The sequence below is a fragment of the Megalobrama amblycephala genome, linkage group LG10, assembly GCF_018812025.1.
Source record: "Megalobrama amblycephala isolate DHTTF-2021 linkage group LG10, ASM1881202v1, whole genome shotgun sequence".
Taxonomy (NCBI): Eukaryota; Metazoa; Chordata; class Actinopteri; order Cypriniformes; family Xenocyprididae; genus Megalobrama; species Megalobrama amblycephala.
Window position 1 is genome coordinate 22,806,336 of NC_063053.1, and position 27,710 is coordinate 22,834,045.

The following is a 27,710-nucleotide window of genomic DNA, read 5'->3' on the forward strand; positions in this document are numbered from 1 at the left end:
TTTCTACATCCTTTTTTTTTGTTGATCCTCGTTGAATACACCTGAGGCTTTCTGTAGGTCAATAACCTCCTGATTAAACTCGTTCTTACCTTTCACTCTTTATCAGATCAGCATGACCTGCCAAAAAAAACACTACAAAAGGCCTAAAACCAAACAAACAATAAAACAGAACAATACCAAATCAGTCCCTGCCGTTCTAACCGAAGTCCACGGCTAAGCTGTGCTATTTTCTACTCCCAATCGCTAAGAAAATACATGAGGCATACTGGGTCGCTTTCGGCTTTTTGCACTTCTGGCTCTGCTCTGCATCACTTGCAGTTCCCAAGATGCTCCCTTGTTACCTTCTCTTATCAGTTTCACCCTCCCTAACTGAGTTTTCTCCTGCCCTCACTCTCTGATTAGTGTCGGGCAGTCGGCCCAGAAGCGTTTGTGCAGCAGTTGCCTGTTCGCCACCACACATCCCTGCCCTTTTACCACTGCTATCGCTGCTGTGAGAACCAGACCCCCTTTCTCTGCACTTAGCTCCAGGGCTAACATTAACCAGCCACAGATGTTTATGCTGGGAGAGAGAAAGCGAGAATAAGAGACAGAGGGCAGCAGAAGCAGTCTCACTCAATAAAACTCCCCCCTCTGTCTAGCTCCGTCTTTGTCTTTGCAAGAGCGTCGCAGGTCGACGAACAGACTCCGGAGCCTAAGGGAACTCTTTAGATCTATGGGTGTTGCCTGTTAAAAGTTTAAATATTTGGTCTTGACTTGCTGATTTTTTTTGTATGGCGTGAGTCACCTGGTGTTCCTTCAAGAGGGTTAACAATTGCGTTGTAAGGAAGAGAGCCATGAGACACAAACAAGTTTAACTAGATTTAAACTAGATTTTTGCATGCAAAATCTTTTGGATGCTAGTGTGATCTGGGTGGCTGCCAGGCTGCAGTTGCTAAGGTGTTCTGTGGTGGTTTCTTACTGGCTCAAGTAAAAAAAAAATTGTCCACCTTCAGCTCTATTCTGATCTGTACATATGGTTCAGGTCCCTCCTTCAATGAAGGTCTATGGCATTTGACATAACAGCACATCTCTCTTCAATAAGCTAAACGATTCACTCAAATCTGCAGCAAAACTCATCCCGCATCAGATTTGATATGTGCCAAAGTTTTTAAATATAGCAAGGCTCTACTGCAACTAAAATGGTCAAAACGTGACTAAATAATGTAAAATCTACACAAAAAAAAATCCTGTTAAAATTTACAGTAAAAAAGGCAGCTGTGGTTGCCTGAAATTCACTGTAAAAAATTCAGTGCACCATCAAGGTAAAACACATTACACTAAAATAATGCAATTAACTAACACAAATAAAATAAAACACCGTAAAGGTCATTACTGATCACAAAAATAAGAAGAAAACAAAATTATTTAAGCCTATATGAATGCAGGGAATGTCTTTTCACATTTTTCCACTGTAAATTATTGGTAATTCATAGTTTTTACTTGGAAAAAACAGAAATTTTGCAGTATTTTACAGTAAAATTACATATAATGTGATCGTATATGGTAATGTAACTTACAGTTTATCAAATAATTTTTCCTGTAAAAATTACAAACATTTTTACAGTGTTACAGGAAAAAAATAATCTAAAAACATAGGTTTTGTCATATTTCAGTGGTGGTGTTCTATATTTATATCTTTAGATTATGTGCTGGTGTTTGCTCCATGCAACAATGAACACAGTATGAGATGTGATGCCCAGTTCATGAACAAATGGCTCTTACTAACTATTTTCAAACTATTTTTTATAAGACTCTTTACATTTTATTTTTATAAAAAACTATTTTGAAAACTCACTCAGCCAGTAAATTGTTCAGAGGCATTACTGAGTTCAAAACTGACATGCTCACTGAATCATGGGATTGAAAAAAAAAAAAATATATATATATATTATAATAATAATAATAATAATAATAATAATAATAATATATATATATATATATATATATATATATATATATATATATATATATATATATATATATATATATATATATATATATATATATATTAGGGCTGCACGATTAATCGCATGCTATTCTCACGCGCATTTCGTCAGTAAAGCCGGTTCCCTGATTACCGCTAAATCGCCATCACCTGTTTTTAAACGGAGCGCCTTTTAATAGACGGAGCCGTAGTTCACGGACAAGCCACGCAATATCGCGTTCATTATCGCAGGCGATTCATCTGCGATATGAACGCGATATTGCGTGGCTTTTCAGTGACCTACGGCTCTGTCTATTAAATGCCGCTTCATTTGAAAGCAGGTGATGGCGATTTAGCGGTAATCAGGGAACCGGCTTTACTGACGAAATGCGCGTGAGAATAGCATGCGATTAATCGTGCAGCCCTAATATATATATATATATATATATATATATATATATATATATATATATATATATATATATATTTTTTTTTTTTTTTTTTTTTTTTTTTTTTTTTTTTTTGAGCAATTCTGTATTTTTTCAACCAAAATAGCTATTTGTTTAATTAAAGCTTTAAAAAACAAAACAAAAAAAAAAAACAAAAAAAAATTATTACAAGGAGCCAAAAGTCCCTAATCATTTTTTAGTCTGGAGCCCCTGCTTAGGGTCAGGGGATTTGAAAACCTTAACACAAACCACTAATAAATCAATGTGATTATGACTAAGCTAGCCTTTATTTCTATGAACTCTGTGAGTTAGCTCTGTGTTCTGTGAGTTAATCTCTGGATGTTAGCACACCTGAATGGAGTTCTGTTTTTTTTTCATAAGCAAGGACACAACCCAGAAGCAAAATTCCTACAGCAAGAACAGGCAAGAATATCACCTGGTAAAGCTCTACAAACAATGGAACAATATCAGAAAGATCCCAAGAATTCTAGTAAAAAGGAAGTATCAGAAACAAACAAACAAACAAACAAAAAAACATTCCTCCACTTCCTTACACTGTGGTTTTTATCATAAATACTGCTAAACTACCAACATTAAGCTGGTGAATCTAAACATCTGCAGTAATAAATAACTGAAATATATTTTGGACATTTTCTAAAAATGACATGATTAGTATCCTATTACATCCTCCCATGTCTGTTAAGCTGCATCCATCCCATTTTTCCCTCCGCGTTTCAATTACAACATATTTCCTTGATCCGATGACAGTAACAGGATGCTTGGAGGTCCAAGTGTGTGGTCCGTATCTACCAGGGAAGTCAACCTAGCACATAAACCAGAGCCAAGACATCTGTCATACTACCCAGCACTTAACGATCATACTCAAAAACAAAGAATCACAATCTCCCATCATCTCCTGCACCAGATGGGTAAAACAGCAGAGTGCTGTGGCAGGTCTTGTGTAAATATTCAGTGTCTTCTGAGGCGTTAAGGAAAAAGTCAGGGCCTCGACTTGAAGCATGAGTCAACTTACGTGGGAGTATCTCATTGCCTACAAGAACTGCACTGCACAGTGGAAACATGACATCCAACTTAATTTTGCTGTGTCAGGCTGGTCGGGATGTTCAAACAATCTACAATCAATCCACGAATGACTTACACTCAGAAAAGTCTGTAAAAGTAGGGCACAATGTACAGTGGTAATATGAAGGAATTACGCACAGCATTGTGTTGTGTTTTAGGGTAAAAGAACATGTCCGCAAACTTACCAGGTAATGTCCTACCAGAAAATTAACAGTACCTTTTCTGATTTTCTACAGATTTTTGTACTTATAGTTTTCTTAAAGGGATAGTTCACCCAAGAATGACATTTTGTCATCATTTACTTACTCTTATGTCATTCCAAACTTGTATGACCTTTTTTATGCATACAATAGCCCTATACGGACAGTAATTGTTTCCCATGGGGACGTAAGGTATTTTCAGCATTCACAGGGGCTGGTCTGTGATTTTATTGCCGTCTGAATCCAGAATGTCAGAGTTTTTCTCCCACCACCTGCGTAAAAATCCCCGGCCGAATTACCTACTGTTTTTTTGACAAACACCAAGGTCGTGAAGTAATTTAATTCCCATTCAAATCCACATCTCTGAGTTTACAAGAGGAAATCAATTCAAAATTCACCGTTTGAATCCTTTTTGACCGCTGTGGAACACTCTAAAATAACTTAATAATCACTGTAATTTGCATGCATTTTAAATATGTACACTTTTATTACTAAAATGCTGGGAAGTATTTACAAGAACAATATTTTATCACCGCCCCACCTCAGCAAAAGGAGAAAGAGGGGAAAAAAGCATGTAAACATTTGAAATGGGCCATTTCAGCAATACAGCGTTTAATGTATTAGCATATAATTATATACATTAAAAATATAAACCAAGCAGCTTTATGTTTACCTCATGTAAATAAGAGGCTGCATTAACTTATTCAAGCTAATAAGCCATATTTTTTTAGATAAAATGCAAGACAGAAATCCATTTCAACTATAGTGCATCTATCGTCCTATTTTTAAACAGGAGATTTAAATAATCACATAGTAAAAAGGATATTATTTTCCTATTATTAAATTAAATATTATAATTTATTCATATTATTTCAAGCATATGACATTTTATTTAGAGCAGACAATCATGCGGCCACGTGAGCAGCATGTTTCCGGGTTTGTAGATCACAAAACTCACTCCATCTAAATGCATGAGTTTTATCACTGAGGTGCCATGCAAATGTATTTTTTTTACAAACGTCCATGTGAGAAACAATTACCATCCAAATAGGGCTAATGACTTTCATTTTGAGGACTATCCTTTTCAGCTGGGATAGAAAAGAATAAAGTATTTTAATATCTTGACATAGGTCTTATGCTCCCCTACAAGAGTTCAGCTGAGAACTGGGCCAGCCGATGGTATTGTTTGCCTCCCTGTTTTAAATGTCTCCCTGTGGTCACAGTGTCGGGCATGACAGTTCCTTTCTCAGGGAGAGCAACATATATATAACAGTATCATTATGTGCAGACTGGGAGGGTGAAGTTGGTGAGTGGTGCTCTCCCACAATGAAAAACAGAAAGACGGGAGAGATGATGAGTGAGAAAGACAGAAAGAGAGAAATATGCAGGCAGCCAAAGTCTGGCACTAAACACGGATGTGTGTGATCCACAGCAGCGTCCAGGAACTAGAGTTAAAGCCTTTACTATATGAAACATCAACAAAGAAAGAGACCCAGGGCTTTTCTAGCGCTTAATAGAAACATCTGACATGCATTAGCACTGACATTCATTGACATTCATCTGGCCTGAGGATGAACAGACAGGGCCGGTTCAGCGTGATCTGTGCTGCTGAGAAACACAGACATTCAGCTGGATGGATACATGAATGATTATGCATGATGTGAAAGAAAGTGACTGGGGTGGTATGGGATATATAATACAGCGTAACGCTATGACGGAATTTTTTTTTTTTTTTTTTTGCATGGTTTGTAACAAAATGCAAGCCAAACACGTAATGAGCACACACAGAGAACATGAAAAAAATGGGAGTTGTTCTGTAAGCAACATAATGAATACATTCAGACAGCTGCATGCTGATAAGCACTCATTTGCTGAGGCGACTACCCCCTCTAGCGTTTAGAAAATTAAGTACAGTTAGATTTTTTCAACGGCTCTTAAAATAGTCTGGATACTTCTCTTTAGGTTTCTTTCTTATAACACAACGTCGAGGTTTACTACAATGTATGGAAGCCCATTTCCGTCACATAAGAAAAAAAAAATCATAATTATAATTGAGACACAAAAAGTCACTATTATGATATAAAAAGTCGAAAGTATGATATGCTAAGTCATAATTTTGACATAAAAGGTCGACATTTTAAGTCAATGAAATAAAAAGTCAAATTAATTACATAAAAGTCATAGTTATGACATAAAAGTTGAAATTATGACATAAGCCATTATGACATAATTATGATATAAAAATTCGAAATGATGACAAAAAGACAATTATATAAAAGTCGAAAATGATTAGATAAATGGCAAAATTATAGCATAGGCTAAAAATTTTGTCATAATTCTGATTTACTAAAGCATACATTTTTCTTATGTGGCGGAAATGGGCATTTAATTACCCATTTAATCACACTAAAAATAATAATATTAACACAAAATACTACAGCAATGACCAGAGATAAAAATAAAGACGTTTACATACCTTGACCACAAATTTAGAGGACTGCATTCTGATGAAACACTGCAAAGATTCAAAGAGAAAGTGCTGAACAACAAAAAAGACAACAAAGAAACTGGTCAGAATCTTCACATAGAGAAGCTTAAATCATTTTTGTTGCTAAGAATATACAGTGTCGAAACCCAGATCAGCGGAGTGAAATACTCACGTGTTTGTGACAGAAGCAGTTGGTGCAGCTGAAGAAAAGCCCAAATCAAAACACAAAGCAGGATTGTTGATAAAATAGCGCTCACATACTTTTCTTATGATATTCTGGGATGCTTAGATATAACTGGGAATATAAAATTAATATTTGTAATTAAAATTAGTCACACAAAAAAAAAAACGATAAAATAATGAAAGAAGCTTGAAACAGTTTCTCCCGCCGATAGTTTGAAACTTGCCCTGTCATGTTAGGACCCCAGCGCGTGCAGTTGTCATAGAGACGCAGTCGGATATAGGAGGCTACATATTTTGCCGAACAGTCATGATCTATATTCGTAACTTGCGAAATACGATATGATGTTATATATCTTAATAAAATTATAGTTCCGCGTTTAATGTGTAATGTTGGCGATGTGAAAGTCAATTGTTGTTTTATTGGCTTCTGTTGTTAAATACTTTTTAACTGGCATGTTTTGGCTACCACATGAGAGCATGTGTAAGATGTAAACACAATCCGCTTAGCTTTTGTCGTACGGTTGGTTTGGTTTTTCTTTCTTATGTGTTTAGTTAGTTGAACAATAAGCTTAAATTTGAGGTATGTACGAGCCTTGCAATGTAAATTTCATCAGCTATTGCGTTTGTTTTGAATACAAATCTATAATAAATTCTATAATTCCATATCTACGTTAATTTTAGTTTGATAATGTTTAGTGTTATGTTAATAAGTTGTCGACGTGAAACACTTGCTTAACTCCAAAACAGCATCTGACTAATTGTTTTATAATTATCACGTAAGCAGTTTTTATGACCTCATATTAATTTACTACATGGATTATACTTATAGAAAAAGAATTAGTCACGCCATAGGGTCATTTAAAATGAACTATTAGGTGGAAAAGATAAGAGTAACTGTGACCACTTATAGGACCTTACATATACACTTTCATTTATACATTAATATTCATGTTAACCTAAAATCTTGATGTTAATTTAAAACAAAGATGTTATGCTACTACAATATTGATTAATCATTACATAAAATCATAATTTAGCATGCAATCTGTTTATTTCTGAGTGTTACTGCAAAGTAACTGACCTGTATCAATAACCTTCAGTGAATTTCTCTAAATGAAACCACAGTATGTCTCGCATTTGTAAGAAGAAACCTGCTGTGTGCACATATGAACCACTTTCCAACAGTGGCATCTGCCAAAAGATCGCTCTAATGAGAAATATACTCAGTACTGCCTATGGACCTACTGGCAGACTGAAACAAATACACAACAATGTTGGGGGCCACGTCTTGACCACCTCAACCTCTACAGCGCTGCTCAAACGAGTAGATATGTCTGAGCCGCTTCTCAAACTGATCTCAACTTCTGTTCAACATCACACCGCACGATACAGTGACTGTGGGCTGTTTATGGGGATTTTCATGCTAAGACTTATTGAAAATACTCAAAAATATAACCTCAGGACAGTCGCAGCAGCCAAGTCATACAAACGCCTTGTGGAAGAATGCAACATGTATCTAAAAGGAGACTCTTGTGGTTGTAAGGTCTCAGTAGACTTCAGCAGCTGTGATTCACTCGTCGCACTGGCCCACAGCATGATCACCAGCAAACCAGCCTGCATGTTGAATAGCAGGGAGACACAGCACATCAGTTCACTGATCGCACAGGCCTTTCTGTATTCAATCCCTTGCAACTCTCCTGGTGTGAGCTACTTCGGAAGCACGGTTACCATCGGCATTGAGGGCCAGTCGGTGAGCGATTCTTCTGTTTTCCCTGGACTGCTGGTGGATGTGCCTGAGATGCTTCAGCCTGCAGATCTTAAGAGACTGGGATCTGGTCCATTTAAAGTGGTGCTTTTCAATGTATCACTGTCAGGTGATATCTCTGAGGTTGGAGATGTAACTTTGGAGATCCATACGGGAGTGGACCCAGAGCTTGATCTCCTTCAGCAGCTCCTGAAGCTTGGGGAACACGTTGTTAAAGACAAAGTGAACTTATTTGCTTGTCAGAAAGTAGTACATCCAGTCCTTCAGCACTACTTGAGGGAACATGGAGTGGTGGTGATAGAGAGGCTTGGACTTGCCCTGATGGAGCCGTTTATCCAGATAACAGGTAGATATTATTGAAGTTGAATTTATAGATGTTTTCCAAGTTGTTTAATACAGTCTTCTGACTTTCCAGCTCTGACTGTATATTTTATTGTAAATAAACTTAATATTCAACAAAACATTTTTATTAAAATATATAATATACATTTAAATACATATTAAAAATCGTATTTTAAAACTAATTTCCTAAGATAATACACACAATTTCAACATTTCATACATATTATATTATAAATTATATTTATAAAAATGAAAATGGTGAAAAATTTGGTTTGGGGTCAGGCAAAAACTACTGTACCATTCAAAAGTTTGGGTCCAAAAGATTTTTTCTTCTTCTTCTTCTTCTTTTTTTAATTAATACTTCTGTACAGCAAAGACACATTAAATTGATCAAAAGTGACAGACAGAAAAATATGTTAAAAATATTTCTATTTCAAATAAATGCTGTTCTTTTGAACTTTAATCCTGAAAAAAATGTATCACGGTTTTAAAAAAAAAATTAAGCAGCACAACTGTTTTCAACATTAATAATAATAATAAATATATAATAATTAATGATAATAATAATAAATGTTTCTTGAGCAGCATAGTAGAATGATTTCTGAAAGATCATGTGACAGTGAAAACTGGAGTAATGATGCTGAAAATTCAACATTGACATTACAGGAATAAATTACATTTTCAAAATATAATAAAATAGAAAATAGCTATTTAAAATTGTAATAATATTTCACAGTATTACTGTTTTTAATGTATTTTTTGTTGATCCCAAACTTTTTAACATTAGTGTATGTATTTACTTATGATTGTTATTATTTAAAGCCATGCCACCTTTGATTCATTTATTGGTTACAGTGTTGGGTAAGTTACTCTAAAAAAAAAAATTATAATTACTAGTTACTAATTACATCTTCACCAGTGTAATTAGATTACTGTACTAATTTTTCTCTTTTACAAGTGGTGCAATTCTTATTATTGATTACTTTCTAAATCCCATATCAACCTCGACCATTTAACAATACAAGGATAGATGTGAAACTGCTCTTTTAATTCTTTCAAATAAATAATATAAAATTGCATATATTATTTTTGAACTGACTAAAGTATTTAAAGGGAGAAGGTTGCATTTTATCATTAGACGTTAAACATTGATGTTAAATCCACTATTGTTTTATATAGAATTGTTCTGCTGCACTGTATTTAATACATCAGAAGTAAATGTAATTAAATTACAGAAAAATTAAGAGAAAAAGCAGTTAAATTACAGTAATTAATTAATAAGTTACACCAAACACTGGTTATAATACAGTGTTCGCCACTAAATTTAGTAAATAGTAAATATGAGCAAAGGCAGCTGTGAAAATAAATCTGCATTGTTTATCCATTTGATCTTTCATTCAAAAAATTCACAAAATTATAACATTTCACTGAAGTAAAACAATTGAAAGTGGGGGGAAACTCACATTATGAAATAAATGTTTTTCTCCAAAACACATTGGCCACAATTATTGGCACCCCTAGAAATTCTTAAGAGTAAAATATCTCTGAAGTATTTTTTCATTCATATTTACATTTTTTAGCACACCAGGGTGATCATGAACATGAAATACATGGTATTTATTTGGATTTCATAATGATTTTTTTTCCCCACTTTCAATTGTTTTACTTAAATGAAAGGTTAGAATTTTGTGATTTGTTTTTTATTTTTAATATAAGATCAAAAGGATAAACAATGCAGATTTATTTTCACAGCTGCCTTTGCTCATATTTACAAAGGGTGCCAATATTAGTGGAGGACACTGTATATAACATCATTGTGCAAAACAATAGTATTGAAAAGAAATGTCAGTCTACATTCATAGAGGCTTCATTTTATTTTAATTTCAGGTGCTCAGGCTGTTGCTTCTCTTTGCTCTCCAGTCCCGGCAGAAGCTTACGGGTTGGTTAGAGGGTTCTGTTTCCACTCATGTGGATCTAGACAGCTGCTCCAGCTTCTTCCTTTTAAAGATTCTGCAATTAGCACCATGGTACTTTGCCATAGAAATGAAACTATGCTGGAAGAACTGAAGGTTCGTTGAATATGTTGAACAAGTCAAGAATTTTATGTGTTCATTTAAAGGTGCCCTAGATTCAAAAATTGAATTTACCTTGGCATAGTTAAATAACAAGAGTTCAGTACATGGAAAAGACATACAGTGAGTCTCAAACCCCATTGTTTCCTCCTTCTTATATAAATCTCATTTGTTTAAACGACCTCTGAAGAACAGGCGAATCTCAACATAACACCGACTGTTACGTAACAGTCGGGGTGTACGCCCCAATATTTGCATAATGCCAGCCCATGTTCCCAACATTATGAAAGGGATTACACAAGGGCAGCCAGTTAACGTCTGGAGCTGCACACAGCCGAATCATCAGACTAGGTAAGCAAGAACAACAGTGAAAAATGGCAGATGGAGCAATAATAACTGACATAATCCATGATAGCATGATATTTTTACTGATATTTGTAAATTGTCTTTCTAAATGTTTCGTTAGCATGTTGCTAATGTACTGTTAAATGAGGTTAAAGTTACCATCGTTTCTTACTGTATTCACGGAGACAAGAGCCGTCGCTATTTTCATTTTTAAACACTTGCAGTCTGTATAATTCATAAACACAACTTCATTCTTTATAAATCTCTCCAACAGTGTAGCATTAGCCGTTAGCCACGGAGGACAGCCTCACATTCACTCAGAATAAAACTTTAACATCCAAATAAATACTTTACTCACATAATTCGAAGCATGCATACAGCATGCATGACGAACATCTTGTAAAGATCCATTTGAGGGTTATATTAGCTGTGTGAACTTTGTAAATGCGCTGTAATATAGTCGACAGCTCATGTGGCAGGGAGCACGCGATTTAAGGGGGCGGCGCCGAGTGTAAATCAGTGCATTGTTAATGATGCCCCAAAATAGGCAGTTAAAAAAATTAATTAAAAAAACTCTATGGGGTATTTTGAGCTGAAACTTCACAGACACATTCAGGAGACACCTTAGACTTATATTACATCTTGTGAAAAAGCATTCTTGGGCACCTTTAATCATTTTAATTATTTTCATTTAAATGCACCAATATAACAGCTTTTATACCAATTATTTATATACACACAATAATTCACCAAATTAAATCAAGCTTATGAAAACATCTGTCTTAGATGTGTTTAAAAACATCTATTTTTTAATGCTCTCATACTCTGGAGTCATGAGACAAGAAAGGATCCAGTCTAATGATGCAGTCTTAAGGAAACGTAATGCCCAAATGAAAGCTGCATTAAAATAATTGCAATATTCACGATACGTAATTTTATCAGCAGTAAAATCATCACAGATATTTTGTGAAGGTTCAGTGTATTGCCCCGCTCTATTAATAATGCCTGTTTGCCGTCTCCAAGCTCATTCTGTTGGGTTTATTTTGGGTGCATTCTTCCCTCTTAGTTCTCCAAGCTATTTATTTTGTCTTTGTATTTTTAAGTTTCAATTTTCCAAATGACTTTTTCCAGATTTAATGGACTCACATTTGTTCATTCAAATTTATTGCATTAATTCCCTCTTTCACTTCTCTCATATGATGGAACATTTGTTTCATTTATTGGACAGATGTCATGCCAGAGAGCAGAACATGTGTTGCGACTGACTCTGAGGGAGCCCTACGCCCTGCTTGGAGGAGGCTGCACAGAGACACTGCTGGCCACCCACATCACACACATGGTATTCTGTTCTTCTGAGTTACATATCACATTCAGTCGCATTTATGCAATATTGATTACTTGATTACTAAGTCAGAATGTTATGAAATGATTCACGCGTTATTCATTTATTGACTGTGAATTATGAATTAACTGTGAAATTTATTGTACTTGCCAAGCACCACATTTTTGAACATTTTGAATTTTGTTTTGTTTTTGTGTTTTTTTTTTTGGTTGGGATGGACACATCTTACAGCTTTTGTTGGATCGTTGGACTGTTTTTGAGCAAAAAAAAAAAAAAAAAAGTATTATCCAAATAAATACTTAAAGTAAAGTATTTATCCAAATAAATACTTTACTCACATAATTCGAAGCATGCATACAGCATGCATGACGAACATCTTGTAAAGATCCATTTGAGGGTTATATTAGCTGTGTGAACTTTGCAAATGCGCTGTAATATAGTCGACAGCTCATGTGGCAGGGAGCACGCAATTTAAGGGGGCGGCGCCGAGTGTAAATCAGTGCATTGTTAATGATGCCCCAAAATAGGCAGTTAAAAAAATTAATTTAAAAAAATCTATGGGGTATTTTGAGCTGAAGCTTCACAGACACATTTGCGCGAGTAGATAACATACAAAATCAATGCAAAGACGCGATCAGACTATGGATCAGACGCGTCCTCGCTCGAGTCTAGAGGCACTTTGCCCCGCGTTTGGCGTGTATGCCCCATAATACTAATCGTGTTGATTGTTATAATGGCATACGTTTTCTGTAAAGATACGAATCAAAACAACTCACCTGTCGAGTAAAACACAAGCGAGATCGGCATCTCTTTCAGGGTGAAGTTTGTCGCGAAGCTCTCTCCATCTAGAAAATGCAACACCGATATTGATCCTCGCTCTTTCTCTCCTCTTATCCCAAACTGTTCTTGGGTCATTTGGTTGGCCCGTACGCTTACGTTTACGGGAGCTGCCCTTGTCGACAGAACCAGCGGCAGATGGTAAACAGTAATTATGTTCCATAAATAAGTAACACAATCCACCATAAAACGTGCAAGAAATAAATAAGGAACTGCTTGAAGCAAGCTAGTGGTTTGCTGGACGCTAGACACTACTTCCGCATTTGTCCACGACACTGTTGTCATGTGGTTTCTACGTCAGTAAAGGCGGTAACAAAGGGTAACTGACGTCATTGACAGGCGACTGCACTGCCCCGTGTCACTGTTTAGAATGGGAATTTTCTCATGATTTACAAGTAGTTGAAAACATTAGAGATATTGTTAGTAATTAGCTGGACAAAATATATAACACTAGCCTAGGTTTTTGGATATTTTACTGCGAATATCTTACAAATTGTACCTTTAAAAATAACATTAAAATTGGATAATATTTAGAGCAAGCAAGCTTTGAAGTGCAAGAAAAAGTGTGAAGCACTTTAAAAAGACCTCTATTTAGTCGCACCAGCAGTAAAAAAGGTCGCAAACTGCTACCATTTGGTTGCAGTCTGGAGCCCTGTTAAAAGATTTGACAAGGTTTTATGAATCTTCACAAAAATTGGCTATGATCATATTCCGACCTGTTCGTATAAAACTGGAAAATGCCAGTTTAATTAATGTCACAGCTTCATAACAGCTTCATAATTCACGTTTTTGATATAGGTGTGTATAATTTACATTGTATCGTCAACTTATGTTTACCTTGTCAAAAGTACTGACTTCGGTATCGGTACTGAAATTTTAAAGGTGCCATCGAACGTTTTTTTACAAGATGTAATATAAGTCTAAGGTGTCCCCTGAATGTGTCTGTGAAGTTGCAGCTCAAAATACCCCATAGATTTTTTTTAATTAATTTTTTTAACTGACTATTTTGGGGCATAATTAGAAATACGTCGATTCAGGCTGCGGCCCCTTTAATTGCTCGCGCTCTCCGCCCCCTCTCGAGCTCTCGACTCTATCATTGCAAAAACAAAGTTCACACAGCTAATATAACCCTCAAAATGGATCTTTACAAGATGTTCGTCATGCATGCTGCATGCATGCGTCGGATTATGTGAGTATGGTATTTATTTGGATGTTTACATTTGATTCTGAATGAATTTGAGGCTGTGATCCGTGGCTAACGGCTAATGCTACACTGTTGGAGAGATTTATAAAGAATGAAGTTGTGTTTATGAATTATACAGACTGCAAGTGTTTAATAATGAAAATAACAACAGCTCTTGTCTCCGTGAATACAGTAAGAAACGATGGTAACTTTAACCACATTTAACAGTACATTAGCTAGACCACTCATCACTCATAACGTCATCACTGCACCACTCTATTGGTGTGTACCCCTGCAATTTCTGCTTGCTGCTATATTTGATTTTTTTTTTTTGTCATTTTACTTCACAGAATCAGTCCACAGCCACAACAACAGCTGCAGCTCTGGGCGTCTCTCACTCTGAGTTCCTCATGGCAGTCGAAGCATTCTGCAGCTCTCTGCATGCTGTGGCTCTTTCCTTAGAGCATGATGGGCAAGACTGTCTCATTGACCTGACATATGCTCACCGATGGGTCCCAGATATCTACTCCCAAACCAGTGCTAAGCAAACCTGTGGCTGTGGCCTGGTGGAAGACAGATCTGACCTGGAGAAGACCCCACTAAATACAGCGTGCCACACTTTCTCTCCTGTTTTCTTGGAAAACACTAACAATCAGCCCAGAATATTAGATTCGTTTTCTGCCAAGCTCAATGCTTTAAATGTGGCGGTCGAGATGGCTAATTTTGTTCTTGATGTAAAATATATAATAAAGGATATCAACTGATATATCAACACAGAGAGTTGTCTCATTTCTTATTTGATGCTGCGAGTGTCACAATAACATGCACTTTATGCAAATATTTAAACGGCTAAACCTGCAGTCATAATGACAACTTTTAAATTAAGCAAAATAAAGTTTCAAGAAGTACTTATCGTTAGCCTCATAGCATAATTGCCTAAGTCATTTTTTGGCCAAATTGTGATATCTGCCTTTGAAATATGATCTGGGCAATTATGCTATGAGGCTAACGTTATGGTAGGTACATTTTCCCAATTCACCCATATTTGACAGGAGTGGCAAAAGGTCTTGCTTAAATCATTGCCATTGTGCTTTGGTAGCTGCAGGGGTGATGTTCCTGTAATTAGTACACTGACTGCAAGAGTAAAAAACATCTGCTAAATTACTACATAGAACTATCTAATCTAGGAAAAGATATATTGTAAGAAAGAACAACGAGCGTGTTATTTGTACATGTAATTCCCCGCAGTAGGTGTAGTCTTTGATCTTTTCCAGTATGTTAACATTCCTGCTGTTGATTTGGCTATTAAAGAACCTTTTTGCCCTGCCAGTCAAATTCTTGCATCACTTCAAATGCTCTTACTGTCATTTCACTCAACGATTCTATGTTCATTAAAATCAGGCATTTCTTAAAAAAAAAAAAAAAAGATGAACTAGCGAGTCAACTGACCAATTCGTGAATTAATCACTCAGATGAGTTGTGTGAACTGATTAAAATGTAGCTTTAAAATTAAATTATTATAATCTTAATTCAAGTGATGAAGGATTTTGAAAGTCTGACAGTAATCAGTGTTGAGTACTACTGTGTGGTTAACCATTTAAATGTCTGAAAAATGATTAACAGTTGAAAACATTCATTAGAAATTTAGAAAAGTATTCAAATGTAATCAGTTACATTACATTAATAAAGTAATTGAAATAGTTACACTACTTATTACATTTTAAATAGGGTAACTTGTAATCTGTAACCTATTACATTACCAAAGTAACCTTCCCAACACTGATAGATAGATACCATGTCTAGATATAGCTACAGTAACGTTTTCAGCAAGTCAACCTGAAAGCCTTTCAATCTAAACTGATTGTATCTCTTAAAGGGATAGTTCACTCAAAAATGATAGTTATCCCATAATTTACTCAACATCAAGCCATCCTAGGTGTATATGACTTTCTTCTTTCAGCTGAACACAGTTGGAGTTATATTAAAAAATATCCTGGCTCTTCCCAGCTTTGTAATGGGATTGAATGGTGCCCGTGTTTTTGAAATTCCAAAAAGCGCATCCATCTATCGTAAACGTAATCCACACGATGAAGCGATGGGTTTTTGTAAGAAAAATATCCATATTTAAAACTTTTTAAACTATAACCACTTGCTTCTGGTAATGGCCGTACGCAAGTCGAGTTTCAGCGGAAGAGTGACCTCTGACCCGACATAGGATGTACAAGTAGCTTAAGAATAGAGAACAGACGCATCTTGCGGTTAAAAAAAAAATAGGGCTGTGCAACAAACTCAAGCTCTACTTCCCTTATATCGAAATGCTCTGACATTTCTTTTTAAAAATTCTTATTTTAGACTTCTAATTCAAGACCAGTGTTTTGTTTTGCTCTATGCTCTGCGCTTCCGCGTTCATCAATATGTCATGGGTCAGAGGTCACTCTTCTGCCAGAACTAGACTCGCGTACAGCCATTGCTGGACGCCAGTGATTATAGATTATAAAGTTCTAAATTTGGATATTTTTCTTACAAACTCCCATCACTTCGCTTCAGAAGCCATTTATTAACCCACTGGAGTCGTTTGGATTACATTTATAATGAATGAATGTGCTTTTTGAAGGTAACAAAGATGTGACTTTTTGATTAAAACACATTTCCTTTAACCCTCTGAGGGTTAAATTGCGAAACCCTTGCAATGTCTGAACCCCAGACAAATACTATTTTATAATATTTTTTAACTGCATGTAAAATTAAAAACATTTTTATATTATTTTCTGAGTTGTACAGTAAATTCACTTTAAACAAGATTTACATTTCTCATTTTTATTCATGGAGAAAACATTTAGTGGACAATTTTTGACATCTGATGGAAAACAAACACTTTCAAAATGAAATTGACATTAAATTACCACTATCACCAGTAGATGGCTGCAGAGGACCACTCATTAGCTCATTTGCCATCTTTTGCCACTTTATTGCTTTCAATTATATAATTTTCTGGAGTGACTTACAATAGAATATAGTGGATTTATTCTCGTAATTAAATGTCACTTCTGAAACTTTGCAGTATTCATGGATGTTGCTCCTCTGCATGGCGAACAAAACCTTTTTCAAATTATGAATGGATTATATAACCTACTCACTCTCAAGAAAACTTACAGTTATCACCACTGATTGGCGGTGAGTCGTCGATTAACCGCAAAAAAAATGAGCACCACAGAGTCACACAGTTTACACTTTTTGGGGTAAATCAACCAACTTACAGTTGTCTGTTAATATTAAGCTGCGATATAAAAGTTATACACAATTACACACAAATATAGGCCTACTAACAACAGCAATAACATACTGTACAAGTAATAAAAAAGATTAAAGGGATAACGTAGTTCACCCAAAAATGAAAATTTGATGTTTATCTGCTTACCCCCAGCGCATCCAAGATGTAGGTGACTTTGTTTCTTCAGTAGAACACAAATGATGATTTTTAACTCCAACCGTTGATGTCTGTCAGTCTTATAATGCGAGTCAATGGTCACACAGTTTATAAGAGTCAATAAACATGCACAGATGAATCCAAATTAAACCCTGCGGCTCGTGATGACGCATTGATGTCCTAAGACACAAAACGATCGGTTTGTGCGAGAAACCGAACAGTATTTATATCATTTTTTACCTCTAAAACACCACTATGTCCAACTGCATTCAGCAATTGCTTGGTGATGTCTGATCGCACTCTGACAACGGCAGTGATGTCTCGCGCATATACTTCAATGAGTGCTAGACATCACTTCCGTTGTCAGAGCGCGATCAGACCTCACGAATCGAGTGATGAACACAGTTGGACATAGTGGTGTTTTAGAGGTAAAAAATGATATAAATACTGTTCGGTTTCTCGCACAAACCGATCGTTTCGTGTGTTAGGACATCAATGTGCCGTCACGAGCCGCAGGGTTTAATTTGGATTCGTCTGTGCATGTTTATTGACTCTTATAAACTGTGTGACCATTGACTCGCATTATAAGACTGACAGACATCAATGGTTGGAGTTAAAAATCATCATTTATGTTCTACCGAAGAAACAAAGTCTTCTACATCTTGGATGCGCTGGGGGTAAGCAGATAAACATCAAATTTTCATTTTTGGGTGAACTATCCCTTTAAGTGCCAATAATTCCCACATATGGTATGCTAACTCAGGTAATGAAAACAAACCAAAAGGAAAGGTGTAGCCTACACTGTAACAATTAAGAATTAAGAATTCTTTTCTTCTGTCAGAATGCAATGCAACTACATTTATCTGCTCAAAAGATGAAGGGTATGAGAGATCTTCTTGATCTGGGGAAATCTTTGAACTTCTCATGATAGAATCTGGAACACATTAAAGAAACCACGTGTATTTTTCTAAATCAATCAACACCTATTGAAAACATGCCAGAGATGTACAGTTTAATAAGTGATTTGTGAATTTTGGTTTACCTGTGATGGTGATAGGCTCTCGGGCCTATGAAGCAAATTGTAAAAAAAGCAAAAGCAAATGTGGGTAAGGACCAGGTAGCAACAGCGTAGCCCAGCCACTGTACAATCTCCCCGAAGAAATTTGCACCAGACACATACTCAAACAAGCCACCTGCAGTAAAAAAAAGTAAACACATAAATCAGCTCAGCATTTATTCAGTGACACTAATTGCAGTTTGCTTACAGAGACTGAAATAAAGACAGTAAATGATGAGTGTTGCTAACATTAAAAAGACCCTCAAAGATTTGTACCTCTCGGGATTTTATAGGAAATTTCTCCAGGTTTCCTCAGGCTGCGAAGAATGTGGTCACTGTGAATATTGACTCCCATTCCTAAGAAAAATATTATCAGGCCTAGAAAAATATAGTTTAAAAATCATTTAATAAACATGTACAACTTTGTATAAACATTATAAAACAATTCCTCAGAAGTAAATTTAATTTAAAAATGTAATAATATGATAAGCTAAAAATAATGAGCTCAAGTGCTGTAGTTCTTTTCCATTACCATATTCTCTGTGTGTTTCATTTTTAATCATTGAATCATTTTTATTAATAATTACATTAATCTTTCAGTATTTATGCATATTTATTTCCTGTGTGGAATAGAGGATTAGATATATTGGTAACACTTTACAATAAGGTTTGATTTGATAACATTAGTTAACTATATTAGTTAACATGAACTAACAATAATTCTACAGCATTTATTAAGCCTTTGATGCACAAGCTATGAAAACCCCTTCTAATGCACAACCTGGGTCAAAAATGACCCGTATTCATTTCCTATGTTATTTCAATCATGGTTGAGTGTTTCTTTGCTGAATCTTTGAAAGAAATGTATTTTGTCATTCATTTATTCCAGGTATTCCTTTAATATCTTGATTTTGATTTTCACAAATCATTGTGCTTTTGTATTTCTACATCAATTTTACACACATGGGTCAAAAATGACCCATATAGAAACCTTTGCTAATTTTCGCAAGTAGGAACATATTTACTGCAGTAAACTATTCATCCGCCACACATTTCATGTCTCAACATGGCTGCTTTTGTATATTTGATGGATGAAAGTCATATTATATTTCATATAATAGGCTATATAATATATTTCATAATTTTTATTTTTTGTCATAAACCAATGCTACTGGTCACTTTTTGGTCACTGGACAGACTTAAAGGGTTGCATTGATTTATGACAAAAAATTAAAAATTGCGAAATATATAGCCTAATATATTAAATATAATAAGACTTACATCCATCAAATATACAAAAGTAGCCTTGTTAAGATGTGAAATGTGTGGCAGATGAACAGTTGTCTGCAGTAAATATGTTCCTACTTGCAAAAATTTGCAAATATTAAAGATTTCTATATGGGTTATTTTTGACCCATATGTGTAAAATTGATGTAGAAACTGTGTTTGTTTATAAAATAAGAAAGAATAAATAAATTAATGGAATAAATAAATGACAAAATACATTTCTTTCAAATATTCAGTGAAGAAACACTCAGTCATGATTGAAATAACATAGGAAATAAATACGGGTCATTTTTGACCCATGTGTGTAAAATTGATGTAGACATACAAAAACTGTGTTTGTTTATAAAGTAAGAAGAAAAAATGAACATAATGATTTTTGACAATCAAAAACAAGATATTTAAGGAATACCTGGAATAAATGAATGATAAAATACATTTCTTTGAAAGATTCAGCAAAGAAACACTCAACCATGATTGAAATTACATAGGAAATGAATACGGGTCATTTTTGACCCATGTTGTGCATTAGAAGGGTAGTGATACAAAAACTATTTTTATTCAAACAGTAAGAAAGAAAAAATGAAAATGAGGATTTGTGATGATCAAAAACAAGTTAATTGAGGAATACCTGGAATACTGAATGATGAAATTAAAGATATAGAAAATAAAAACCCAGCCGGGTCATTTTTGACCCATGTTGTGCATCAAAGGGTTAATCTTATTTCATGTTAATCTCAAATTTTTTTTTTTTTTTAGATTAATAGCTGTATTAACATTAGTTAATGCACTGTGAACTAACATGAAAATTTTTATTAAAGGATTGGTTTACTTTCAAATGAAAATTAGTCCAAGCTTTACTCACTCTCAAGCCAGCCATCCATGTGACTTTCTTCTTTCTGATGAACACAGTCGGAGAAATATTAATAAATATCCTGACGCAGCCGAGCTTTATAATGTGAGCGTTACCAAACAAGTATGAGCTGAAGAAAGTGTCTCCATCCACATCCATCCATCATAAACATATTCCACATGGCTCCGGAGGGGTTAATAAAGGTCTTCTGAAGTGAAACGATGCGTTTGTGTTAAAAAAAAAAAAACATATTTAACAAGTTATGAAATAAAATATCTAGCGTCCGTCAGACCGCCTTCCGTATTCAAGTTACGAAGAAAGTGTAAACTGGCGTCGCGTCAATTACACTTTTTCCGTAAGTTGAATAGGCAGCTCATACTCGTTGGTATTGCTTACTGCCATTATAAAGCTCGGATGCATCAGGATATTTATTAATATTTCTCCAATTGTGTTCATCAGAAAAGAAAGAGAAAGTCATATACACCTAGGATGGCTTGAGGGTGAGTAAAGCTTCATTTGAAAGTGAACTAATCCTTTAAGTAACATTAACAAAAGAAAAAAACATTGCCCAAGAATGCTTTTTCACAAGATGTAATATAAGTCTAAGGTGTCTCCTGAATGTGTCTGTGAAGTTTCAGCTCAAAATACCCCATAGATTTTTTTTAATTAATTTTTTTAACTGCCTATTTTGGGGCATCATTAACTATGCACTGATTTTTTCAGCGCACCACCCCTTTAATTTGCGTGCTCCCTGCCACACGAGCTCTCAATTATATTACAGCACATTTACAAAGTTCAGACAGCTAATATAACCCTCAAATGGATCTTTACAAGATGTTCGTCATGCATGCTGTATGCATGCTTCGAATTATGTGAGTAAAGTATTTTTTTTTATGTTTATATTTGATTCTCTATGAGTTTGAGGCTGTGTTCCGTGGCTAACGGCTAATGCTACACTGTTGGAGAGATTTATAAAGAATGAAGTTGTGTTTATGAATTATACAGACTGCAAGTGTTTAAAAATGAAAATAGCGAGGGCTCTTGTCTCCGTGAATTCAGTAAGAAACGATGGTAACTTTAACCACATTTAACAGTACATTAGCAACATGCTAACGAAACATTTAGAAAGACAATTTACAAATATCACTAAAAATATCATGCTATCATGGATCATGTCAGTTATTATTGCTCCATCTGCCATTTTTCGCTATTGTTCTTGCTTACCTAGTCTGTTGATTCACCTGTGCAGATCCAGACGTTACTGGCTGCCCTTGTCTAATGCCTTTCATAATGTTGGTAACATGGGCTGGCATATGCAAATATTGGGGCGTACACCCCGACTGTTACGTAACAGTCGGTGTTATGTTGAGATCCGCATGTTTTCCGGAAGTCTTTTAAACAAATGAGATTTACATAAGAAAGAGAAAGCAATGGAGTTTGAAACTCAATGTATGTCTTTTCCATATACTGAACTCTTGTTATTCAACTATGCCAAGGTAAATTCAAATTTTGAATCTAGGGCACCTTTAATAAATGCAGTAAAAATGTTGCTCATTGTTAGTTCATGTTATTTAATGCATTAACTAATGTTAACAAATGTAAAGTATTACCAATATATTTGACTAAATTCTCTTTGAGAGTATTAAAAAACAGATTTTAATTGTATTTTTTAATATAGCACTTCAAATGTGACAGCTTTCAGCTTACAGTAGTAGTTCGTATTAAAAATATGACAATTCATATCCTATATGAATTCTTTAAATGTACCTTCCATTTTAATTTCTACTTTCTTAAATACAAATTCAAATGACAATTTTAAATCCTGTTTGCCACTTCAAATCAAATTAGATTTTGAATACCACACAATTTTATTATAATAATTCTTTCAGTAAACAAGTTTTACCGGCTAGTAAACAGGCATCAGAAAACCATGTGTTGTGATATGTAGCACAATGCAGCAGATAGTGTGCCTGCAGGAAGCCATTAATAGAGCAAAACACAATCCCTAACAGCATGATGTTGAATGGATACGGCCGCCCTTTGGTCAGCAGAGAGTAGATGCAGCTCCTGAAACCAGAATGTTAATACAGATCAAATGCATCTTTTGGACATCTGCCTACATTACACTTCGACTGTGATTGCGCGTCCGCGTGCTCTTTGTAATTCAACACCTGCTCACAAACCTGTTGTGTTTTGTCCAGACTATGCATCCATTGAATTATTTAAGCATTTCTCACGTCATTCAACTGCTTTTTGGTTCAGTTAATTACTCAAATCAAATATTAATACATTTAAGCCGTTACATTTCCGCAGCAGCCTTAATTTATTGTCAGCACAGCATGATAGTCTAAAGAAGCAGGAATCTAGAACATTCCACCCAGTTCCCTTTTGTCTTCGGATTAAGGGTGTGTTTTTTTTTCTTTTTTCCTCATTTGTTCTGGGTGAGCTAGATAATACATCCAGGTTTGTGAAATGGCGTAAATGAACTTTTGCATATCAAAAAAAAAAAAAAACAAGTGAATGGAAGCAAAAACGTTCTGACGACATGCCAATGGCATTATAAAGTTGCTATGATCCATATGCATTCATCCGCTCTGGCCTGTCTGTGTTTTATACTAGTGATCTTTCATTAATGTTCTAAAATTAACATAATATAAAGTGTTTAGTAACATTTTGAATTCTTCTTCAGCCCCACCAACGGTCACTCACATTGTCCCATCATGCACACGGCTTACCTTTGGAAGTAGTGCAGGCAGAAGGTCCAGAGCATCAGGTGTTTCCCGGTGCTGTGTTTTCCATCCGTGATCAGCATCAAAAGCAGGGGCACCAGGAGAGCAGGAAGCTCCTGGAGGAACCAGGCTAGCCTTGCGGGCACCATCATGGAGCTCCCCGAGGTGTCCACGTAGCGGCCGTAGGCAGCATGAGACTTCCTGAGACATATAAAGTGCATCACCCCACCCAAGATCATCCCCAAGCTCAGGCCCTGCACGAGGAGCTCCTGGCACTGCATGGAGGTTGAGTATCTGTCCAGTTCCAGACCAGGTTTGAGCCTAATGTTGTATCTCCCCTCTTAACCCCTCACCAGAGTTCTGCAAACACAGTGTCTCAGAGCAGCTCCTCCCCAAAAGCAGAGAGAGAGCCGAATCCTGATCATGCGACAGTATGCACCCTGCTGAAATGTGAGAGTGCCTTTTTCAAACAAAATTTCCCTTTTAACATTGCGAGAGATATTTCCACTAATGCAGTGGTGGGGAGCATCAGATTTCATATGATAGAATGGTATCAAAACACAGGCATGTCGGTGAGGTTGGGCTATTGTTTTCAGTAAGAAGACCATGTTCTTGTTAATCCTGTATATTTTGTGTTCAGAAGGATGAACAAAGAAATTCAATTTTCATTCATTTTACAGAACAATTATTCTTTCATCAACCTGATTACACAAATAAAAGCATGAGAAACTTGGTGAAAGAGCTAGTTCTTTTAAGTGTCATCATATTTCAATGAGGTAAATGGGCATTTCGTTTCCTTTTGTGTTTTTTTTGGCGTACAAATTAATACTTTTCAATAGGAAATCTCCTCTAAGACTGTAAAAATGAAAAGATGCTTGAGGCACCATGTAGGTTTCCTTACATTTCCACAAGTAAGGCGGCATTTATTTCATAATAAATACAAAAAAAATGTTGTGAAATATTATTATAATTTAAAATTATGGGTTTCTATTTTAATATACTTTAAAATATAATTTATTTCTGTGATGCAAAGCTAAATTTTCAGCATCATTACTCCAGTCTTCAGTGTCACATGATCCTTCAGAAATCATTCTAATATGCTGATTTGATACTCAGTTATTATCAATGTTGAAAACAGTTGTGTTGTTTAATATTTTTTTGGAACCTGGGATACTTTATTCAGGATTTATTGATGAATAAAAGGTTAAAAAGAACAGCATTTATTCAAAATATAAATCTTTTCTAACAATATAAATCTTTACTATCACTTTTTATCAATTTAACACATTCGTGCTGAATAAAAGTATTAATTTCTTTCAAAAAAAGAAAAAAAGAATGAAAAAAAAATTACTGACCAAAACTTTTGAACGGTAATGTATATTGTTCCAAAAGATTTCTATTTTAAATAAATGCTGATATTTTTTAACTTTTTATTCATCAAAGAATCCTGAAAAAGTATCACAGGTTATAAAATAATATTAAGCAGCACAACTGTTTCCAACATCGATAATAAATCAGCATATTAGAATGATTTCTGAAGGATCATGTGACACTGAAGACTGGAGTAATGATGCTGAAAATTCAGCTTTGCATGAATTATATTGTAAAGTATATTAAAGTAGAAAACCATAATTTTAAATTGTAATAATATTTCACAATATTATTGTTTTTTCTGTATTTATTATGAAATAAATGCAGCCTTAATGAGCATAAGAGACTTTGTTCAAAAACATTAAAAATAGTAATGTTTCCAAACTTTTGACTGGTAGTGTATATTATTTAATATTATAAATATTGAAATAATAGTGTGCAAATACTTAGATTTTTTTATGTGTACTTAACAGCCATTTTGTTCACCACAATAGTGATCTAAAGAACCCCAAACAATGACTTTAGCATCTTTTATTTACATTAAAAAAAGAGTATTTCCTTAATATGCAGGGAAAAAAACAGATCCCTTTGGCTATTAATATATGATGAATTCAGTTCACTTTCAGAAAAGCATGTGTCTACAGCTTGTTTCCTGTAATTAAGGGAGCACCCGCTGAGAATGGTGATTAATCCATGGATTCTGTATATGTAGAGAACTACATGAAACAGCAGGAAGTGTTTCCCCTTGCACCATTTATCCATATTACCGATAACCTTCCAGTGTTTATGTCCCCAGTATAAAGCAGTCACTCAATAAAAGTCACTTAAAACAACAGGGCGCACAGTTTTTCAAATTATGTTTCCAAGGAAACACTTAAAATAATACAATCTACAGCCTGACTACTAAATAAATTGATCTTAAAATAACTCTCCAGCATTAATTTAATTAAAAAAATGAACAGTGCACATTAAACAATTTAGATTTGATTAATCTTGATTTACAAAAGCATATTTTCCTACTCTGCAAAAATTAAAATAAAGACAACAATAAAAATCAGACCAATTAACTCAAAACAAGTTCTTAATTTTGTTCAAGAGCATGATGTAAGCTGGAGACCAACACAAGTCATTTCTGGAGGAGAAACTTGCGGTCACCACAGCTGACACCTGTGTCCAAATTAATTCTCAACAACGTTCTCCTCACCCGAAGGCTTTCAGTGTGACCTGAAACGCTCAGGAGATTTGAAATGTCGACGCTGCTAAACAGCAAGAACAGATTGATGAAGTGATATTTGTTGAGCTGGGCCAATTAATGGGAACCACCGTCTCCTCACAAATCCTATTTCAAAGAAAGGTCAGAGAAAAGGGGAAAAAATGATTTGAATTCGAACTCTTAGCCAGTGCAAAAACTGAAAACAGCAATTATGTGAGCTGTGGTTTGAAGGTACTGCAGCTGAATGATAGTTGCACAACACATCAGACTCTGTAAATGTTTGCCTTTAGAGCTTTTACTTCCAATTCCTGGAAAAAAATGTTTATTTAAAAGTAAGCTGTAAAAAAATATCTGTCTTTTTACAGAAAGAAAATGGGAGCTGTGGTTACCAGAATAATTCAGTAAAAAATACAGTGAAAATATAATCATATTTAACAGAACAAGTAAGTTTTACAGTTTAAAACTTTACCAAAAAAACATTTTAAACTGTAAATTCAACAGCCCTTTTCTGCTAGATTAGCAAGGCCATGTTGCTACTTAAATCTGCTTTGTACTTTTAACATATACTGACAAAACTGCTGGCAAAGAGATTGAAACATGATGAATCAAAGTTCATCACAAGTAGCTTTTCCACAAGCTGAGGTATATACTAATATATATAGAAGGTGAAGAAATAAAATAGAAAAATTTAAAATAAAACTGAAAACCTTTAAAGTGTTAAGTGTCACACAAGGACTTCTGGGAATGTCAGTTCAATGTAAATTATTAGATGGTTTGTTCTTTTTACTTCAAAAATTTTACATTTAGGGGGCAGTTGTGACCTAATGATTAAAGAGATGGACTTGCAACCCGAAGGTCGTGGGTTCGAGTCTCTGTACAGGCAGGAAATGTAGTTGGGGGGAGTGAATGAACAGCGCTCTCTTCCAATCTCATTACCCACAACTGAGGTGCCATTGAGCAAGGCACCTAACCCCCAATCACTCCCAGGGCACCGCAGCAAAAAACGGCTGCCCACTGCTCCAAGTGTGTGTTCACGGTGTGTATGTTCACTACTGTGTATGTGCACTTGGATGAGTGAAATGCAGAGCACAAATTCTGAGTATGGGACACCATACTTGGCCACATGTCACTTCATTTAACTTTTTTTTACTGTAAAATCATACAAAATGTAAGGTTAGATCTATTACAGTTTTCTCTGTATATATTGCTGGAACTTAACCAATTAACAGTCTTTTACAGTTAAAATTACAATCATTTTTTACAGTGTATCTTTTCCCAGGTAATTACCACCATTAAAGACATCTTTCATGCTAGTTTTACAACAATTTTAAATGGTCATGAAACCCCCCTGTTTTAGCCTGGTCGTTCACACCTCTGAGCTGGAAAAAGTCTGTAAAAATGGGCATGTAAAGCTCTGGAAAAGTGGGAGTGTAGAGGGGGGGAAGAGGGGAGAGAACAACCAATGAAGCACAGACATAGAACACACTCATTATACAGAATAATATATATTAATATATGAGCACG

At 35.2% G+C, this 27,710-nt stretch overlaps 3 protein-coding genes across 6 annotated transcripts in view; 1 reads left to right on the plus strand and 2 right to left on the minus strand.

Annotated features, from left to right (window-relative positions):
• The window catches only part of LOC125277158 (SLX4 interacting protein), a 54,587-nt gene extending 47,974 nt beyond the window's left edge, over positions 1-6,613 (minus strand). For 2 of the 4 annotated variants that reach the window (XM_048205455.1, XM_048205452.1), the window contains exons 1-2: positions 6,356-6,613; positions 6,172-6,210 (exon numbers count right to left, since the gene is read on the minus strand). In XM_048205455.1, the coding sequence (XP_048061412.1) occupies positions 6,172-6,198 (27 nt within the window). In that variant the 5' untranslated portion in view covers positions 6,199-6,210; positions 6,356-6,613. Of the gene's footprint in view, positions 1-6,171; positions 6,235-6,355 lie in introns of all 4 variants that reach the window. The other 2 variants (XM_048205456.1, XM_048205453.1) reach the window with 1 other exon arrangement.
• A 137-nt stretch (positions 6,614-6,750) lies between these two features.
• Positions 6,751-15,024, plus strand: mkks (MKKS centrosomal shuttling protein). Its single transcript, XM_048205451.1, has 5 exons — positions 6,751-6,946; positions 7,492-8,477; positions 10,361-10,542; positions 12,119-12,229; positions 14,603-15,024. Exons 2-5 carry the CDS (start codon positions 7,493-7,495, stop codon positions 15,014-15,016), a joined length of 1,692 nt encoding a protein of 563 aa, XP_048061408.1. The 5' UTR covers positions 6,751-6,946; position 7,492; the 3' UTR covers positions 15,017-15,024.
• A 3,276-nt stretch (positions 15,025-18,300) lies between these two features.
• Positions 18,301-24,072, minus strand: srd5a2b (steroid-5-alpha-reductase, alpha polypeptide 2b). The gene is made up of 5 exons (XM_048206109.1): positions 23,609-24,072; positions 22,777-22,940; positions 19,013-19,114; positions 18,722-18,872; positions 18,301-18,613 (listed from the first exon to the last, which is right to left on the minus strand). The coding sequence occupies exons 1-5, from the start codon at positions 23,881-23,883 to the stop codon at positions 18,547-18,549; spliced, it is 759 nt and encodes a 252-aa protein (XP_048062066.1). The 5' UTR covers positions 23,884-24,072; the 3' UTR covers positions 18,301-18,546.
• Between the last annotated feature and the right edge of the window lie 3,638 nt (positions 24,073-27,710).

Bases quoted from the DNA above. Each gene is read 5' to 3' on its own strand.
- mkks (XM_048205451.1), top strand. From the start codon at position 7,493: ATGTCTCGCATTTGTAAGAAGAAACCTGCTGTGTGCACATATGAACCA. The intron at 10,543-12,118 runs GTTCGTTGAATA...TTTATTGGACAG, and splicing joins CTATGCTGGAAGAACTGAAG to ATGTCATGCCAGAGAGCAGA. The intron at 12,230-14,602 runs GTATTCTGTTCT...TTTACTTCACAG, and splicing joins CCACCCACATCACACACATG to AATCAGTCCACAGCCACAAC.
- srd5a2b (XM_048206109.1), bottom strand. From the start codon at position 23,883: ATGCAGTGCCAGGAGCTCCTCGTGCAGGGCCTGAGCTTGGGGATGATC. The intron at 19,115-22,776 runs GTAAAACTTGTT...ATATTTTTCTAG, and splicing joins TGATGCCTGTTTACTAGCCG to GCCTGATAATATTTTTCTTA. The intron at 18,614-18,721 runs GTAAACCAAAAT...AATGTGTTCCAG, and splicing joins AGAGCCTATCACCATCACAG to ATTCTATCATGAGAAGTTCA.